This window comes from Caretta caretta, chromosome 1 (genome assembly GCF_965140235.1).
Source record: "Caretta caretta isolate rCarCar2 chromosome 1, rCarCar1.hap1, whole genome shotgun sequence".
In the NCBI taxonomy this organism is placed as follows: domain Eukaryota; kingdom Metazoa; phylum Chordata; order Testudines; family Cheloniidae; genus Caretta; species Caretta caretta.
Genome location: NC_134206.1, coordinates 348,037,873 through 348,056,762, shown reverse-complemented (window position 1 = coordinate 348,056,762; position 18,890 = coordinate 348,037,873). Strand labels below are relative to the sequence as shown.

The window sequence follows — 18,890 nt, the reverse complement described above, 5'->3', positions numbered from 1 at the left end:
GTCGGGTCAGTCAGTCACACACACACCCCGTGTGAGAGAAGCGTGCAGGAGTGTGTGTGTGTGTCACCCCTTCCTGTGTGAACCCTAAAGCCTTAAAGATAAGACGGTAAATAAAAAGAATCCCAACTACACGGTATTTCTTTTTAACAGGGGCTCAGTCACCTTGATGTTAATTTGAACATCTGTACAATTGATTGCCATTGAACTCACTTGAATGTGAGTAATTTTACCAGGTGTCCCGTATTCAGCATAGGGAAATATGGCCGCCCTAGGAAGAGCAGCCATGGGGCGGTCCCTGGTGATCGGGAGACAGGAAGGAAGCAGGAAGAGCCCCTGGGAGAGGAGGGAGAGGGACCCTGCTGGGAGCGACCTGGTGAGGTAGAGCTGCCACAGGCAGGAGACTGGAGGAGAAACAGGTCTCTGGAAAAGCTGCCAAGCTGGACAGCTGACCTTTCTGAGCCAGATGGCCAAGGCTGGAGGGGACTGGAGGCTGAGAGCAAAGGGAGACGTCTGCTGGCTCTTGGAGCTGGAGACCTGCACGTGCGGTCCAGACTGTGTCCTATCCCAGGTTATACACAGCACCCCATGTGGACCACCCAGAGTCTGTTAGCCTGCTCTGCAGGGGATAGTTGGATTCTCTGGACCAGTGACTCTACATCACTCAACATTAGTTCATTGTTATTTGTATTACAACCTGGGGCCCAATTAAGATTGGAGTCCCACTGTGCTAGGCTAGGTACACACAGTGAGAGACAGACTCTGCCCTGAAGAGCTTACACTCGAAACAGGCAAAAGATGTATTATCCCTAGTTTGCAGATGGGAAACTGAGACCCAGGGAGATGAAATGACTCACCCAAGGAATCTCTTAGCAGAGCTAGCAACTGAACCTAGATTTTATGAGTTGCAGGCCTGTAACCTTAACCACAAGACCCTCCTTCCCCAATAATACTTGCACTGTAAAGCTGCCATATATGAATCTGAATGTTATCGATAGCTAGCCCCAGGAACTGAAATAACCCCACCTACCCATTAACTTCAGTGTTGGAAACAGAAGAGCCGACCCTCTCTCCAGAACACTACAGAAGCCAGAGGGATGCGATGAAGGCTTGTTAGGGCTTGTCTAAGTTTAATGGTAACAATCTCAACTCAGGAAGCAATTACATCTAACAGCAGTGGGCCAAACATTCAGAAGGAAAGTAAAATATTCACATACCTTGATCCCATATGCTTCAAAAAGTCTCTCCAGATCCTGAATTAGGAACGAAGGGTGTTAGCCAATGAACATATATTGGGCGTAGCATACACCACATTAATAGATATGAGCATGGATATAATATACATTTAGAAAGAAAGAAAGAACGAACGAACGAAAGAACAAAAGAAAATGTGTTGGGAAGTTATGTTCACTGAATTCTGTTCACCCCTGTCAATTATCCCACAACACTTTGCAAAGATGAAGTCAGTGTTGGCATAGAAAATAGAAAACTTGTCAAAGGCAAGCACGTTAATGTTCTGCCCTGGTACAAGCTGGGGAGGTCCTGTCCCGTACCAGTACCTGGAAAACTAGCCTCCAGGATAAGGAAGGTACAGAACAACAAGTTAAGAAACTGCTATGAACTGCTGAATTCTCGTGATATGCAAAGAGGTTTGGAACTTGTGAAATGCTCCTAGCTGAAATGTGTCACTCTGGAAACGAGCCTTCTGTGTAAGCTGAATTCAACCACGCTGCACGAGACGGCTTCCCAGAAGCTTGTATCATGTTGAACCTTTTCCCTTTACTACACGATTTGTGTCTTTTAGCAATAAACCGGATGGATATTGGTTATTTAGTCTCTTGAGTATTTTTCATAACAAACCAAAGTGCGGTCAAGCAATTGACTATACAATTTACCACCGAGGGAATAACTCAAAGTATAACTTCCACAGATGAGCAGTGATAAGCCCCTAGATACTGATGGCCGGATTCTGCTCTCATGGAAGCTTTGCAGTTGGCTTGGACAGGCATAACATCAGACCTTGCATCACGGGACTAGGGTAGGTGCAGAGTTTTTACATGCGTGGGCCGATCGGCTCTTTCAGCAGCAAATATCCCATTGTGTTCTTATTAACAGGCCACAATGATTGGATACATAATGTGGTTAACAGGACACACCACTTCCCAAAGTAAGGAACCATACACTCCTCCTCCCTGTCACCTGCGTGAAAATGCTGTGTGAGAGGAGATCGTGTCCTTGGGGCAGCTGGGCCAGGAGACCACTCTTAGATACTATGGTAATAGGCAGCATTGGAAAGAAACCGACAGGTAGAGACAATCCAGTACTCAGCGTTAGGTGAAAACCTTGATGGAGATTAATGATAATTAATCATGTTTATTATGGTGGTGCCTAAAGGCCAACCAAAAATGCCGCCCCATTGTGCTAGGTGCTGTATAAACATGTGCCTTGCATTGTGCCCTGATGGATCCCTGTTGGGAGCAAATGCCAGAGCCCTATTGGGAACGCCCTACATCAGACCCAGGGCTGTAATCCCGGGAGGCTGAAAACCTAAGCATCCCATTGTTTGCAACTTCTGCAGTGGGAGGAAGGTGATCTCTGAGATACAGTAACCATTTCAGAGCAGTTAGGGCTTCACGGACCATGGCCAAGCCTTCGATTTACACCTGACTGTTCACTGGTTCAGCCCGGAGATGGAAGCACAGGTGTGATGCGCTCTTGTCTGTCTGCCTTAGCTAGAAGGTAGATGTTCTGCACATATGTAAGCTGCCAGCTGACTCTCAAGGGTAGCCCCAAGTGATGCAACAATTGCTTAGCTGAGAGTTGACCAACGCACACCTGATGAGGGTGAGATCAATACCCCAGAGTAGAGGTTGGAATCTGTCAGCCACAGGGGCAATAAAACATTTTTAGCCTTTGCTATGCCTGAGAATCCAACAGATCCTAACCAGTGACCCCCATTCTGCTCAGCTGTAGGGCAGGGATCCACATTCATAGCTGCCTGTTAGCTTATACTAAATTTCACAAGGGATTTCTCTACAGAGCTGCAGCAGTGACCCACTCAGCGCCCATCCTGGTTTATGTCACTAACCTGGATCCTACCGGAAAGCCAAACAATTTCATTTTACTACAGCAATGGGGTAAGATTTATGACTAGCTCAGCAGTGTCTTGTTCTACACGGGCTTTCTTAGGATTTTGTCTCTGAATCCCCTCACCTGGGGGATGGGGGGGGGGGGACTCAGGAACAGAGAGACACAGTGAGAGAAACAGGGATGGAGAGACAGTGTATCAATATTATAATTTTCCACTTTTTTATTTACCTTGATCTCCACTCCTTTGCCGGGTGGACCTGGATCTCCCTTTAAAAACAAAACGAACAAACAACAGCTGGTTAACAAGAGCATTAGCCCAAAGAAATGCAGTGACAGGAGCACTGAATAGTGGCCAGAGCAGAAGTTTGGCAGTCAGGTTTCTGGGGTTCTAGTCCTGCCTCTGCCAGTGACTTGTTGTCTGACCATGGCAAGTCACTTTGAATATGTCCGCACTTCGAGCTGGTGGAGTGATTCTTAGTGCAGAGAGACATATGGCTACACTCTGTTTTTAGCATGCTGGCACGGGTACGTCTTCTTGAGATGGAAATCACACTCCCAGCTTGAAGGGTCGACATGCCTTTAGTTTCAATGCCCCGATCTGTAAAAGTGGGGCAATGACTTAACTACCTCACAGTGGGGATGAGAGGCTCCAGTTAATGTTTGTAAAGGTCTTTGAAATCCTCCAATGAACTTGGCAGCTAGTCCCCTTTCGCTGGGCCCCGCCTGAACCAGAGCCTCAGACACAAATGCCCTTCAACTTGAAGGAAGCTTGGATTCGTGTCAGAACATTGGGCCGATCTGCAGGTGTTCGGTCCACTGGAGCATACACCTCAGACAGCGAAACCCTTGAATGATCAGCCAGTTCCACACTGCGCTTTGCCTAATTCAGTCTGTGACCCAGTGCGAGTGATGTTGGGATAACTGGGCCTACAAAATTACCCAAACGGTGAGCTCCACTGTAAGTAGGTCCATCAGATGTCACAATAATGTATAACTACAAATGTTGATGGGAAAAGGGATGAAAGGGAGACAGAACGAATTTGTCCAAACAAAAAGGCCTGATATAACTCAAAGGCTGTGGTAAGAGCATGTCTGGTACACCAGTAAATGTGGGACCAGAAATTAATGAACCAATAAAGAGGGGGTGGGCTATTCCACCCATCACTCCCTTTTTGGGTCCTTAAAAGAAGAGACTTGGGGGGGCGGGGAATTGGCCACTGGTGCTAGCTTCACCATCATGACCCCCACCCCCACCATCTCCTGGGACCCTGGAACTTCTTCATCCTAATCCTGAGAGATGTCCTGACCAGGCCAAGCCAGACAGAGGGACCCAGATGACATCGCCACCTTTGCTGGCTACAGCTGGATCCCAGCCGCCACCTGGGATGAAACAGGATCAGACTTTAACAGCAGCAGCAGCAGCTCCAGCCTATCTCAACTGACTCCCTCCCTTTTCCCCAAAAGGACCGTTATCACCAGCTCTGATGCCACCTGAGAGACTGTAGGAAAAGGGAGTTTTTCCTTCTAAAAACTCTCTCCTCCTAAAGGCAACGGGAACAAGGGAGGTTGTTAAAATGAAAGCTTCAGTCAATACTTCACTTTGCAAATGCTTTACCAGTTTTTCCTTCTTTTCTTAATCTTTCACAAAGGTGAACAGGATTGTTAACGGCGTGTTTGCCATCGTCCAAAGCAGGCTAAGGTCTCTGTACACCAAATGCCGAACCTTAGTGCTGTTTAAGGTTGGACAGTGACTGAGCAATGTAAATACTTTTAGGTCCAGCCATTCCACCCAAATGAACACAACAGCACAAGAAATTTGTACTGGTACATAAGCAAGTCAAACTATCATTATTTCCCGTTTTATTAGCGTGAGCATGATTACCGTGATATATAACAAAAGGCTGATACCTGCTGTATTGATGCTCTGCAGACTTTTCTTGCTGTTGTGTATAAATCTAGAACAACACCTGAGTGATTCACTGTAGCTAGAAAGGCACTCGGTTCTCTTTTTAATTCCGTCACTAATTCATTGTCTGACCACACTCAGGTCATAGACCAACAGTTTCAAACCTGGCCACATTTTCCCAGGAGCCAAGCACCCACAAGGACCCCACTGAAGACTTTTTTCAGATCAGAGCCACACCTCCATTGCTCTGGGCCTCAGTTTCTCCCAGGTGTGAAATTGGTGTTCCAATGACATCGGTGGCAGTTTGGCACATGGAGCAAGTGCAGGACATGTGACAAATTCAGAGCAGAGGATTTTACCAGCGACAGGTAGATGAGGCCCACGTCCAACCCACTCACGCTATGTCAACACTACAAGCGAGGGGTGTGATTTCCTTGCTCGTGCACATGTATTTGCACTAGTGCTCATCGAGTTAGCGCAAGTGTAAACAGCAGTGTCGCCGCCATAGCACGGGTAATGGCAGAGGAGGCCTGGCTGCCTCCACCAGTTTCAGGCAGGGAAATCACATCCCAACTCATAGTGTGGACATAGCCTGATAGTATCGATGCTCCTCCCCAGAGAATGAAAGTGTGTCGAGTCCCCTGCGCAGATGTGAAAGAACCAAGGGATGCAGGACATAACCTATTCAATGCTAGGACCTTTGCCAAGGCAATGTTAGTGCTGCCCAGTTAGATTTGCAGGAGTCAGATATTTTGAAAGTCAGAGCTCCAGCAGCAACATTATGGTAGCTCAGGATCATCCCAAACACCCATTGACTAAGCCTCCCAAGACCAATGGGAAGTGGAGATGGTAACTATCGTCCTTCACTTTTCACCCTTGGGGGTAAACTGAGTCTCGCTAAGGGTCGGAGCCAGGATTAGAATCCAGATCTCTTCACTCCAAGTCTCATCCTGGGACCATGCCGCCTCCCCTTTAATATATTAAGCTGCAGTTTTAATTAGAAAAAACAATCCTAGGAAATATGGCGTGTGTGCAGGACAGATGAGTCAACATTGCAACAGGAGCCTTGAACTTGCAGCCACTGAATTGGCAGCAGGGCAGCACAGTGTCTGGACACGGGGCTGAGAGCCCACATGGGCTTTTGGTCAACATTCTCTCCAAGGGGGAAAGGGGCTTGAAGTGAGGGGTTGAATTCCATGTCTGATGGGCTTCATTACACTGAAATCTGGTTTCTGCCTCTACAGATTCCGGTGGAATGAAGGGCACCAGCAACCCATGGACTGGGGTGGCCTCCACCACTTAACACATTTCCACAGGAGAGAAAATAATCCAAGAGGCTCCAGAGACCACCCAGATGGTTACACCACTCCAAGAAAGTATTGGCTTGAGAGACATGGGACCTGGGTAATCATGTGACTTGGGCAATTCCCTTCGCCAGTCGGCCCCCCCGTATTCCCACCCCGAGGCTCAGCATATTTACCTCCTGAATGTTTGCAAAGAGCTATATCAGTGCAGAGAATTAAGACCAGCCATTAGCAGAGGTGGGGAAAGAATTGAGGAGCACTTGGACCCTGGCCTTTTGCTTAACCCACTAGGCCATGACGGGTTTGCCCTGGCATACACCTACTCCATTCCTCCTGCTCTTTAAAGAGCTTCCAGTGTGATCCTCTTGACAGAAAATGGCTGCTAAACTCACGTGTGTTCCAGATCCATCCCCTTACACACACACACACACACACACGTCAGCAATTAGACTCTGTCTCCAATCATCTTGACTCTACAATTTCCAAGCACTGCCTAGAGCATGGCACCTAGAGTTTTTTCCCCTTTAGGGTCTCAACTGCGGCAATATGTAGCATCAATAAAGTACCTGACAGTGTGGTGTGCTCTGAAGCTTTTTAGCTGCAGTTTCTCTTTGGGAAGACCTGCATGACTCACTCCTAGTCCAGCGACATGGCAGCAAGGTGAACATCCCGAACTCATGGCAATACACACCTCACAGCACAGTGCCGGTGTGTATGCTCTGTCCATGGGTGGGCGTGAATCTATTTTTGTGCCAATCAGTGGCACATTTCTATGTACAAATAATTCATTTTTCCATTTTGAGCAAACAATTCTCCCGCAGAGAGGGGCACGGTTCCCTTGATGATGATGATCTGTATTACAGAAGTGTCATGGGCAAGCCCCCCCACAACCCCCCACTGTGTTAGCACAGTACAAACAAACACAAAACACAGTCCCTCCCCCAAAGAATTCACAATCTAGAATTATGACATTAGAAGATGTTACCTTTTCCCCTTTTGTCCCCTTTTCTGACATGTTATCCAGCTTGGCAAGGGGGAGAAAAAGGCACGAAATCAGTACTGAATGTTTCAGGAACAGATGCACCAGAATGTAACAGCCATGGTTAAGAAGTAGAACCTGAAACTTACTAGATTAGTTGACGCGCTTCAACAAGGATAAATATGGTACAGAATGTGATAGTTTCTATTTATTTATTAGTATTCCAAAACCATGGTTTATAAAAAGATCATTTAAGTAATGTTGATTATATGTAGAAAACAAGGCTAGGAAAGTCACATACCAGAGTCCCACTTGAAGGCCCTGGGAGACCATCCGGTCCCTTAAAATACAAAATAAAGGTAGGTTTGACCTCATGGTTCCCATGTTCCAAAGGGACATTATCTCCACAACTAAAATATGACAGTAAGGAGTAATTTCTGAATGCTGCCACTGCCCCTATCCCTGAGGACCAAAGTGTAGGCCCCCCCACCCACATTGCTGGTCCCAAGCTGGTTATAATTCAGGCTATGAAAGAGTTCCCACTAAATGGCCTGGTGCTGACAGAATCTAGGCACAGTGGGCTGCCCCTTCCCAGCTGATCACAGCTGTCCAGCAGAAATGGGGTGTGTATATGAAGAGTTTTGCGCAGCTTGGAGTCAGCTGGACACCGAGGAAATGGCTCTCTAGGGTTAGCCAAAATTGGGTTAGATCCAGTTCTATTAAATTTCCAGCGGAGTGGCCCAGTATTTATATTTGGGAGTCGTCAGGTTGGATGATGATGATTCTTTATGAATTGTATTGTGATAGCAGATGAATGTGTATGTTAAATGCTAAAAGCAGCAGAACCCATGGTCAGGTGGCAAAGTAAAGATCCACCATACAAGTCCATGTCTCTGCAAAGGCCTAGGCAGTCAGTAACTTTACGCATGCAAATAGCTCCTTTGGTCTCTATCTGACTCCTCATCTGCATGAAGTTATGCCAGTGCAGAAATCTTAGCATGATCCAGGCCCGGGTCTGGCCAGGACTTTAGTGGCTTAGCTCAAAAGCTCTGTTTAAACCCTAAGCTTTTGGGGCAAAGCACATGAGAGATCTGACCCAATTGTCCGTCCACCTGCACGCCCAACAAAAACACTCACCCCCAGACTCCCACACTTACCCTGGGACCTGGAGGGCCTCTCTCTCCTTTCAGGCCTGTATCCCCTGGATCTCCCTGTAACCCAGCAGGAATGGGTTAGCGCTCTCTCTTTGGCACTGCAGCATGACTGATAAAGCAATGCAGGTATCTGGGGAGAGCTTTGGTTTAATGCTTTGCCATTAGCCGTGGGAATGGAACAAACTCTCAGGACTATTGCTTAAGACACTTGTTCTCCCGGGGTCCCTCCAGAACCACCCCTTCCTTGCCCGCAAGGAAACAACCACTACCACAAATCATAGAATCATAGAATATCAGGGTTGGAAGGGACCTCAGGAGGTCATCTAGTCCAACCCCCTGCTCAAAGCAGGACCAATCCCCAATTTTTGCCCCAGATCCCTAAATGACCCCCTCAAGGATTGAACTCACAACCCTGGGTTTAGCAGGCCAATGCTCAAACCACTGAGCTATCTCCCTCCTCCTCCATTGCACAGCAAATGTTAGCACGCAACTGATGCTGTGGCAGGTCCACCCCCTTGATGGGCAAGTTGCCTCTCCCCGTCCCCTGCTGCACAGAGGGTGAAGATGCCAGAAAATGAAGACGATTCGCAATTTTTGCTAAACCCTGTGATTTCAAGTCATATTTTATCTCCACTCAGTTGGGAGACGTTCCTTGGCAAAATGGCTGCTCTGGTTAACACCTGAACCAAACTCTCCTCCCGCATAGGTCAGATCGGATGCTGCATGTGGTGATGTGGGTGGTGCATGAAAGAGTCTGGATTCTTTGCTGTTTGCTTCTCTGAACGGAGGAATGGTACAGAAAAATGGCATGAAGCAAAGAATGCATGGTGTTCCACGTCTCTCGGCCACTACATTGGCATCTTCTGAAGGGTGCTTCTCCCTGAACTCTGCGCTCCCCTGCTCTTAGGTACTGTATTCAATTTCCATTTTTTTTTTTAACCCAAACACCCCATATGGGTGGAATCCCTCTCTGCTGATCTTTATTACAGGCCTTCCATGCATCTTGCAGCCATCCTACTGTGATCAATTGTCTGACTGCACTGCACTAATCCTTGAAAGGTGCTACTCAAAATACACCTGGATATGGCTCTCTAACCCTAGACAAAGATGCAAAGCAGTGAATTGTTTGCCAGAGCTGGCATAAAACAAACAAGTAATTTTTGTCCCCCTTTAATGAGAAGCCAGTTGCCTTAGCCCCAATTCAGCAAAGTGCTCAAGCATGTGCTTAACTTTAAGCATGTAAATGATCCTATCCCCATTTGGCAAAGCACTTAGGACAATGGGAGTTAGGTACCTAAATACCCTTAAAAATCTGGCCCTTAAGCACATGCTTAATTCCAAGTACCTGCCTGAGTCCCATTGACTTCAATGAATGTTTTGCTGAATCGGGGCTTGAGTGTTTATTCCTGTCTGCCCTGCAGAACCCACACAGCTCTGGAAAGAGGGTTGGAGTCCATTCTGCCTCTTGCATCCTCAACAACATGATCAACTACGTTCCATTTGCAGCACCTTTGTTACTGGCAAAGTGAACAGGAGAACTCAGTTTGCTTTTCCAAGTTCAGCGTTTCAGATCCCAAGTTGAATTTTGTGGATTTTGACTTGCAAAAGTCAACCTGAGTGGAGAAGACTTGATCTGGAAGTCAGGAAGTCACAGAATAAGTCAAGACTGCACTCACAGCACCTGTGATTGCTCAGGTCCCAGAGGAGCGAAGGTGCAGCAGTGCGGGCTAGTCCTGCGAATAATTACCCAGGCTTCCAGGTGGGCTTGTACGGCTCGCACTGACGTGCATGCTGAGGCAGCTTCCCTCCTCCAGTAGCTGAGCTAGCTACATTACAGCTACCTTGGGTATGTCTACTCGAGCTGGGTGTGATTGCAGGGTAGCTATGCCCTTTCTTACACAGCAGCGTAGGGTTATGTGCCCCTCACATCTGGAAAAGTTTGAGGTCAATTCTATCATCTCTATTTCATAGAATTTCTTACTTTTTAACTTAATCCTTTGCAACTGTTTACAGCTTATTTAAAAGTTTTTAAAATTTTTTATTGTTGTTGGAGGGTAAAACACTCTCATGCAAAACAACTACACAACCAGTCTTAGGGACAGTCATCTCAACGCGCCATTGCTTCTCCGGCAAGGGAGACACTTTACCTTATTGCCTTTGTTGGTGATGCTGTTATCCAGAGATGATACCTACACCAGATGGAGGAAAGACAGGTCACAAAGTGTTGTTGGTCCCAATTAGGAACAAATCTCCAATGAGCAACATCATCTCTGCCTACCTTCCTTGTGGTTCTGATACACCCCCTTGGCACACGGATCAATTAACTCACTTTCTTTCCTCCTCTAAAAATTAGCTCTTAATCTGAGCTGCAATATTTGGATCCAAACCTTCTGGGTCTTTGGATCGGGGGCTAGAGAGCATCTTCATACAATGAGCTGTAGAGATATGAGCCAGCTGTGAAGTTTGGGTCTGCAGCTGCACTTCCACAAAGCTTGAAGTGTTTAGTCTGACCCATTACAGAGATTGGGGCCTACAGCAAATCCAATATCCAAACTTCCCCAGAGCTCAGGGATGTTCAGATTTAGGATTTTGTTTGGGCCCCTCTTTGCTGTTGACTCAACTTTTGCCCTTGTTTAGATATAGTTTAGTTGTTTGCACTGAATAAATAGTCACATGACTGCACAGTTTAGAACGAGCTCCTTCCCCTCTGAATCGGAAGACGATATACTTGGATCACTGGGTGCGATGGTCATTGTGCTAGCAAAGGCAGACCAGGGCGAGAGAGCCACAGGAGTCGAGCCTCTTGCCCTTCCAACAGGAGCTGGGAATTGCGAACCTACTAGGCAGCGTAGACCGTACTGTGCTCCCCACCGCCATCCCCAGTGGCATTACAAATTCGGAGGAGAGTACTTCACTAAGGCCTGGTCTACACTCAGGGGGGGAATCGATCTAAGTTACACAACTTCAGCAACGTGAATAACTTAGATTTATTCACCGCGGTGTCTTCACTGCAGTGAGTCAACGGCTGACGCTCCCCCGTCGACTCCACCGGCGCCTCTCGCTCCAGTGGAGTACCGGAGTCAACGGGAGAGCACTTGGGGGTCGATTTATCACGTCTAGACTAGATGCAAGAAATCGACTCCCACTGGATCGATCGCTGCCTGCCCCGGTATGTCTATACTCCTCCTAAAGGTATGTCTATACTACCCGCCAGATTGGCGGGCAGCGATCGATCCAGCAGGGATCGATTTATCGTGTCTAGTCTAGATGCGATAAATTGACACCCCCCCCCCCGAGCGCTCTCCCGTGAACTCCGGTACTCCACCAGGGCGAGAGGCGCAGGTGGAGTCTACGGGGGAGCATCAGCTGTCAACTCACCGCAGTGAAGATACCGCGGTGAGTAGGTCTAAGTATGTCGACTTCAACTACGTTATTCACGTAGCTGAAGTTGTGTAACTTAGCTCGATCCTCCCCTCCTCCGCCCCCAGTGTAGACCAGGCCTAAGAGGTGCATGAGCAGTAAGCGAATGGGAGAACGGCAAGGATGATAAGGCTGGGGCAACCAAAGGCCTTGTGAAATAGCCAAGAGCCTCCATGGCATATCCCCACAGGTACTGATTTAGTTAAAGCACCTGATTAACTTTAAGTACATGCTTAAACCATTGAAGTCAAGCATGTGTTTAAATCTCATTGACTTCAGTGGAACTAAAGCATGTACTTAAAGTTAGCCATGTGCTTTCTGGAATAGGTATGGCATTAAGCATGTACTCATATGTTTTCTTGAATCAGGTCCGGAAGGACTGTTATACGCACACATGTGCTGAATGAATTGCTGTGATGTATTCACTGCAACAGCGGGACGGTGGTCTCCACTATGGCGACTCTGGCCTCTCGTGGCAGGCACTAGGTACAGGCCACTACCCATGAGTAACCTCAGTGCCGTTGCAGACTCACAGCACAGCTGCCTGCCAAGGAATAGGAGCCCCCCCGCCCCTCCCCCCGTTTCCAGGACAGCGTACCCCCTCCACCCCAGTTCCCCTTCCCTCCCACCAATGAGCACCTCCGGAAAAGGAGTATTACTCACAATGCTTCCAGGTGACCCGGGCGGCCCAGGGTTCCCCTGCAGAGACACAACACCCCCCATCCCCCAAAAAGGCAAGTGGTGAAAGTCAGCATGTCAGACCCAGAGCTGGACCCTCTCTCATGCAAGGTTAAAAAGGAGAACGTGCAAACCTACAGCTTCACCCTTGTCTCCCTTCTCTCCGGCGACTCCCTGGGAGGAGGAGAGAGAGGCAACGTGAGAACTGGCCTTGGGTGGGACAAAGTCAAAGCAGCTTCCCCCCCCGCCTCAGGCCAGCTCAATGCAAACTAAGCCTCAGCATCGAACAGGCTGAAAACGCAAGTGACTCTTCCTCAGAGGTGGGCAGAGGAGACTTCACACACTCGAGCGGTGTGCACACCAGGGGTGCCCATGGCAGAATCCTGCCTTATGTCTTGTGTGTCCACCCAGTCAGACCAGTTATTCAAACTGGTTCTATCCCTTCCTGCTGGGGAGCAGCCCTTCAACGCCGAGCCTGCCATGCTACATCACACAGAGGGAGGGAGCTTGCAGCCTTTGAGGGAGCTTGCAGCCTTTGAGCAAGCAGCAGAATTATGGGCCTCTCTTTTGCCAGCTACAGTATTGTCTCCCAAGCTCCCGCTCCTTCCACCACACCTTCGATGACTGACTTACATCCTGTCCTGGTTTTCCCATCTCGCCTTTGATCCCTTGTTCTCCACGATGTCCCGGAAGCCCGAAAGGTCCCTGCAAAATGATTCAAAGAAACAATAATGAGTGAAACAAGAGATTGATCTTCGCACACACAGCCCAATGGGTGTTCCAGAACCTGACCAGCAGCACAGGAAGTGCAGAAGACTTCACCCTAGGCACCAGCCTGAACTCTCTGTGGTTTTCATTTGGGAGGGGACTCTTTGTGCATGTGAATTCCAATGCTGCTGACATGTGCTGGATTGAAAGCCCTAGGAGAAAGCCCTGGGCTGGGAACCACCAAACTCACTGCACAGATCTCTTTTTCCCTCACTAATTCCCTTCTATAACTGCTTGGACATGGAAACATAGTGCCTGAAGGATGCCACTGAAGCACTGAAAGATCCCATTCTGCACCCTGGAATGAATCATTACCCAGATTCCTCTCTCTCCTGGCTCTCCTGGGGCGCCTGCTTCTCCCTAAAGGAAAGAAGGACAATTTTTTTTAAAGCCTGCTTAGCAGCCTCAGGAAAATGGGTGTGTCAGGCTTCCCCAGCACTTGGGACATTCACTGTGCAGCACTTATGCCTGCAGAAGCTAGTTCAAATGGAGAGAGAGTCAAGCCCACTTGTGTGGCTAGTGGCTTTGAATGAGGCCAGTCTCTTTCCCCAGCAGCCACCAGACGAGCCTGCAATGATAAAGATGGGGTGGGTTGTCAGAGGTGCAGTAAATGGGGGTGACTTTTCAGAGGGTGCCTGGAGCTGGAGTAAATAGGGTCAGATGTTGCAGGGAGATGTCAGAGTTGCAATAATGCTAGTAGAGGTGGGAGGAGGTTGACAATTCTCCACCAGTCCCCAATGGGATTTTGGGAAAGTCTCCTGCTTTCCACCTCCACAGCCTTAACAAGCGGGTGACCGCCCCCGGGGTCAGTCCCACCCCCCAGAACTTGAAGAATCTTCCCAGAAGGAAAAAGGTTCTGAAGTCCCGTTTGACAGGTCGGTTGCAGTCTCTAACTCTGGCAGGTGAAATCAAACCCAGAAGGAAAACCTACCCAGAGTTGGAGACAGTTTGGGGGACATTTCAATAACTTGGGTTGGTTGAGCCAGGCTGAACCAAATGCAAACCTGACCTCCACACCTCTCATCTGAATCGAAGCCCCCAAAATGGGAAAAGAAGAGGGTCCTTTCGGACGACGTGGGAGTCACATCGGAACAGCTTCACATTAATATTTATCAGGAGGTTCCGCATTCTACTACAGACTACAGCAGAGAGAGCTCAATCATCTCCATGGCTATGGGAAAGCACAGAATTCCCATTATGCTACCTTGGTCCCCAGGTTCCCTTTCTGCCCTGGTTGTTCCTAGAACATAACACGAAGTGTCAGGTTAAAGTTCAGTTTGTGACCAGTTTTGTTATTCTGAATTTCCCAATTGAATTAAAGTGCCTGGCTTGGCTCTGATCTTACTGTTGCCAGTGTAAACCAGGAGTAACTCCTCTGAAGTCAGTGACATTACTCTAGTGTAACCGGAAATGAGGATCAGGGCTCTTCCCTTTAATCCTTTTCTTCATGGATCAGTACATAGAAGGGACACTTGGGCTCTACTCTGCCACAGGACATTGTGATAGTAACTCCAATGATGGAAAGACTCTTGGATGTGCAAACTCGTTGAACTAAAGGAGCACGGCCATTGGCTGTCATTAGTAAAGAGTCTTATCCGAGGCCTGGAATGAAACTCTCTTGGGTGGCTGCCTGTGTTCCCTCTAAGCTGTGCGGTTGGGCGGCCGCCCAGGAGAGATTCAAGTGCCATGCACTTGATTAGCAGAGCTGCACACATCCGGCAGCATGCGTTCAGGTGCCCCTCCCCTTGCTGCTTTGCAGCCATGTTGCTCCTGCAGCTGCTCCCGGCAACCCTCCTACTGGCTGTGCAAAGCGGGGGGCGAAAGGAGGTGCTGATGTCAGGGTGTCCCCTGTACCCCATCTCCACAGAGCAGGGAAGAGGGGCCAGCCTGGCTCAGAACTCGAGAGCAGGAGAGAGCTGCTGCAGTCTGAGATCTGAACCAGCCTTCCGGGTGACTGAGTGCCTTTCTTAAAGTGGTCTCTTAAATGGTCTCTGAGACTTCCCCAGCAGCCAGCTCACACAATCTCTGTCTCTCTCTCTCTCTCTCTCTCTCTCTCACACACACACACACACACACCCAGTCTCTGTATCTTTCACACTCACCTCCCAACACATTATTGTATTATTGTTGTTGTTACTTCTTGGTACTTCCTGCATGCACATATATTCTCTGTAATTTTATTCTTTCAAAGTGCTGTTATTTTAGTTTTTTGACAGGTCTGTGCATTTAATAATTTTTATTTCTCTTACACTTAAGCTTAATTCTTTGAGTCGTGAGTTCTAAAATGCCTAACCTGTCCTGGCTGGAGTAATTATCCCTATGGTGACTTTTTAAATATTATATCTAGGTTTTTTGTTTCTACTGGTGGTGCACATCCACATCCTCGATGCACATTACAAAATTTATTCCGCACGTGGATGGAAAAAATTAGAGGGAACGTTGGCTTGGCTGCCTGTCCCAGTTCTAACGGAGCAATCTCACGTCTTGCAAAATATACTAGCATGCCCTAAAATATCCTTGAGAGCTGGTGCATCATCATCACACCAAGATGTCATGGTGCAGTGTAAAGTTGTCACGAGTTGATGATATGATGTCATGATGTGATGATGCGATGTCAAGATGTTGCAACACAAAGGCCATGGTGCAACACATTTGTCCCACTTTAGCTGAAGTTAAAGAGCCAGTGCACTCTGACTGGCAGAGCTCTGCCCAGATATGTACCCTAGAATGCTGAAGCATTCTGAAGGGTGCATCTTCTCACCAGCTGGGACAGAGCAGAGCTGTATTTTGCTTGAGTTGCTTATTAGTCCAGGATTGTACCTGAATTTCACGTAGTGTAACGGGTCACAGACTGAGACATTTCACCTAATTATTAAAGGTTCCCGTTTCCCATGCCCAAAACAAAACTGACACCCACCAGTTCCTTCCACATAAACCACTCCACCCTTGTCAGATGGTGGCAAGGAGCCATTTTTAATTTGGAAGCTTCCTTTTCCTTTTGTGTTTAAGAAAATGGTGCAGTTCAGCAAGTTGTACCGACATGACCGGTCTTACTGGGCCATTAGTTTCTACTTACATCTTTACCTCTTAGTCCGGTCTCTCCTGGTTTCCCAGGTATTCCTGGTTCACCTTTCTCTCCCCTTGGACCCATTTCCCCCTGGAAATAAACAGCGAACACAACTGTTGTTTTCTTCTACTGCATTTTGTACCGCTGGTGGTCTAGGCTGCTGTGTGATGTGGGTGTCTCTTTCTCTCTGCATGGCAGCTGTGTTTAGGGATGCAAAACAGCTCACGCTGTTTGGCATCTAAACATCTCACCTGCGTAGGGTTTGTAAAAGAGGCATTCTATATTCATTCGTATCATTGCCCCCCATGTCCCCTTTGTAGGCCATGCTGGAGGCCTATGCAAAAGTAACAGTATGAACCAAAGGCTGTGATCCGGAGTAGGCCGGGCTTCAGCACAACAGCAATGCACCAGGTGTCAGCTAACGACGTTAGCACGTTCCTGTCTGGAAAGGATGGTACAAAACCACACAGATCTCTCAAGTAACTATGTAAACTCACTCTTAAGGGATAGTACAAGAACACATCGTCCCCTCATAAGATAAGGAGGGAATGACAGGATAATGGATGAGGATATTTTGTTCTAACTAGCAGGTACAAGGATAAAGGTGCTAGCTAACAACATCTGGAGAGTAATACGTACCTTATTTGAATGTACCTGTAACCACGGAGCCGGGGTGCTGGCACCATGCTGGCCCAGCACCTTCACCGCCGAACCGAGCCTGTGGCCGTTCTTTATGAGTAACATCGAGTAACGTTGCTGAATCAGCATGCTGCATTCCCAGCCAGTGCAGCTAACATCGGAGCTCCAAGACTGAGCAGCCGTAACATCCTTCCTCACCCAAACACCCTTCTCCTCTCTCCACTGGCTCCCCCACTTCTCCACCACATTGAGCTAAAACCTCTTGGCCTCACCTTTGCACTTCCACTCTGGCCTACATCTCCCAATCATGTAGGTGCACCCTTCCCCTAGCCCCGAAGTGCACCCATCCCAAAGCAGCCCACACTATGTGCTATGTTTGGTGAAGGACCAGTCTCCCAAAACAAAATTCCCCTTCAACAAAGTCTAGGGAACACCGTGAGAGAAATATCATCGTTAAGCAGATCTTCTGCCCGAGGACCCAGATTGACAGAGGCACTGTGGTGGGGAAGGCCAGCTGCCTGAGTATCTTTGTGAATCTGCATCTAGGCTGTTTTCCATGCCCTTGTCCACCGGTCTGGCACTTGGCAAAGAGACACTGAGAGGTATTTTTGAAGCTACCTTTAGAAGATATTTCAACCTGTCCCTCTATGTCTCCAGAAGGGGTGGAAAGTGGGTTACATTGGGATCGTGGTCTCTCTAGGTTTCTGCACACCCAGAAATGGCCTGGTCACCTTCCTACTGGGGAGTTAGGGTTAAGCAAGGGGAGAGTACAAAGAGGCAGTTTTAGCCTGTCGTCTTGCAGTGTGCAAGGCCCCAGCACTGCTGAATGGAGATTCCAGCAGAGCCACAACTTGCCTTGAAGCCTCTTTAATCATTACAGCTTCCCCGCCCCGTGAACGTCCACTCTAATCCCACTTTAGCGGCATCGCTTTTTATGTTGCAAAACCCAACTGACCGAAGTCCATTTGGGCGATACAAGCAACAGTTGTGATTTTGCGTTGCACACTCTGCGGTCTGTGCTCACTCACCTTTGGGCCAGGTTTGCCAGATAAACCTACATTCCCCTGCGGAGAAATGAGACTGTAAGTCAGTGGGCAAGAACAATACCCGAAGACGTCACTGAGTTCTGATCTCATAACCCTAGCAAAACACTATCAGCAGCAGATACAACTCACGCAAGTAATTCCCAAGACACCCTGGGCATGCAGGCACGGTGGCCCACTTTTTTAGACCTGGCTAGTGATTTTGGGTACCCCCCCGAGACACATTAAAGGGTGTGTTGGAAAGCACTAAGCACCCGCTCTCTGAAATTAAGGCCCCTGGAAAGTGTCGCAATTTGAGCTCCCTGAAATGACAGTCACAATTCAAAACCTTGGCCTAAGTGTGCCCAAGTCTGCCAGTTGGTGGCCAGGCTCTAAAATGGCTGCTCTGCAGCTTGGGACACAATGCGTGTGTATGTCTTTGAATTGCAGTGGCCAACACCAAGTAGGACACTTAGGGTCTCTAAGCAGCAGTTCTGCCTGGTGAGCCAAAGTGGCATCTTCCCTTGGCTGAACTGTTAGAAGCTGTTCTAAGCTGCCTTTTGCACCTCTTCAAGGCGCCACTCTGGGCAGCTACCTGCTCTTTGCTTGCGCTCTGTTAGCAGCTGGACTAATATGCTGTCATGTGGAGAGGGGGAGAAAGCACGTTTTTTTAATAGCAAGGGCTTTGATTGTCCACGTTACTGTGTTTCATAATAGCCAGAGTCCTAGAGTTTAAGGCCAGAAGGGACCTGACCAGATCGTGTAGTCTGACCTCCTGTATATGACAGGCCACCACTCAGCCATCCCCACACCCAGCCCAACAGCGCCACAGCCCTCAGGACACTAAACGGTGGTGAGCCACAGGC

General features: G+C 48.2%; 1 protein-coding gene across 1 annotated transcript in view; it reads right to left on the bottom strand.

The window, feature by feature from the left end:
* Positions 1 to 18,890, bottom strand: part of LOC125636600 (uncharacterized) — a 115,563-nt gene that overhangs the window by 87,384 nt on the left and 9,289 nt on the right. Inside the window, exons 8-19 of the mRNA XM_075126911.1 lie at positions 18,031 to 18,066; positions 16,373 to 16,453; positions 13,612 to 13,656; positions 13,162 to 13,233; positions 12,667 to 12,702; positions 12,514 to 12,549; positions 10,578 to 10,619; positions 8,434 to 8,487; positions 7,578 to 7,616; positions 7,283 to 7,321; positions 3,316 to 3,354; positions 1,215 to 1,250 (exon numbers count right to left, since the gene is read on the bottom strand). Coding sequence (XP_074983012.1) covers positions 1,215 to 1,250; positions 3,316 to 3,354; positions 7,283 to 7,321; positions 7,578 to 7,616; positions 8,434 to 8,487; positions 10,578 to 10,619; positions 12,514 to 12,549; positions 12,667 to 12,702; positions 13,162 to 13,233; positions 13,612 to 13,656; positions 16,373 to 16,453; positions 18,031 to 18,066 — 555 coding nt within the window. The remainder of the gene's footprint in view (positions 1 to 1,214; positions 1,251 to 3,315; positions 3,355 to 7,282; positions 7,322 to 7,577; positions 7,617 to 8,433; positions 8,488 to 10,577; positions 10,620 to 12,513; positions 12,550 to 12,666; positions 12,703 to 13,161; positions 13,234 to 13,611; positions 13,657 to 16,372; positions 16,454 to 18,030; positions 18,067 to 18,890) is intronic.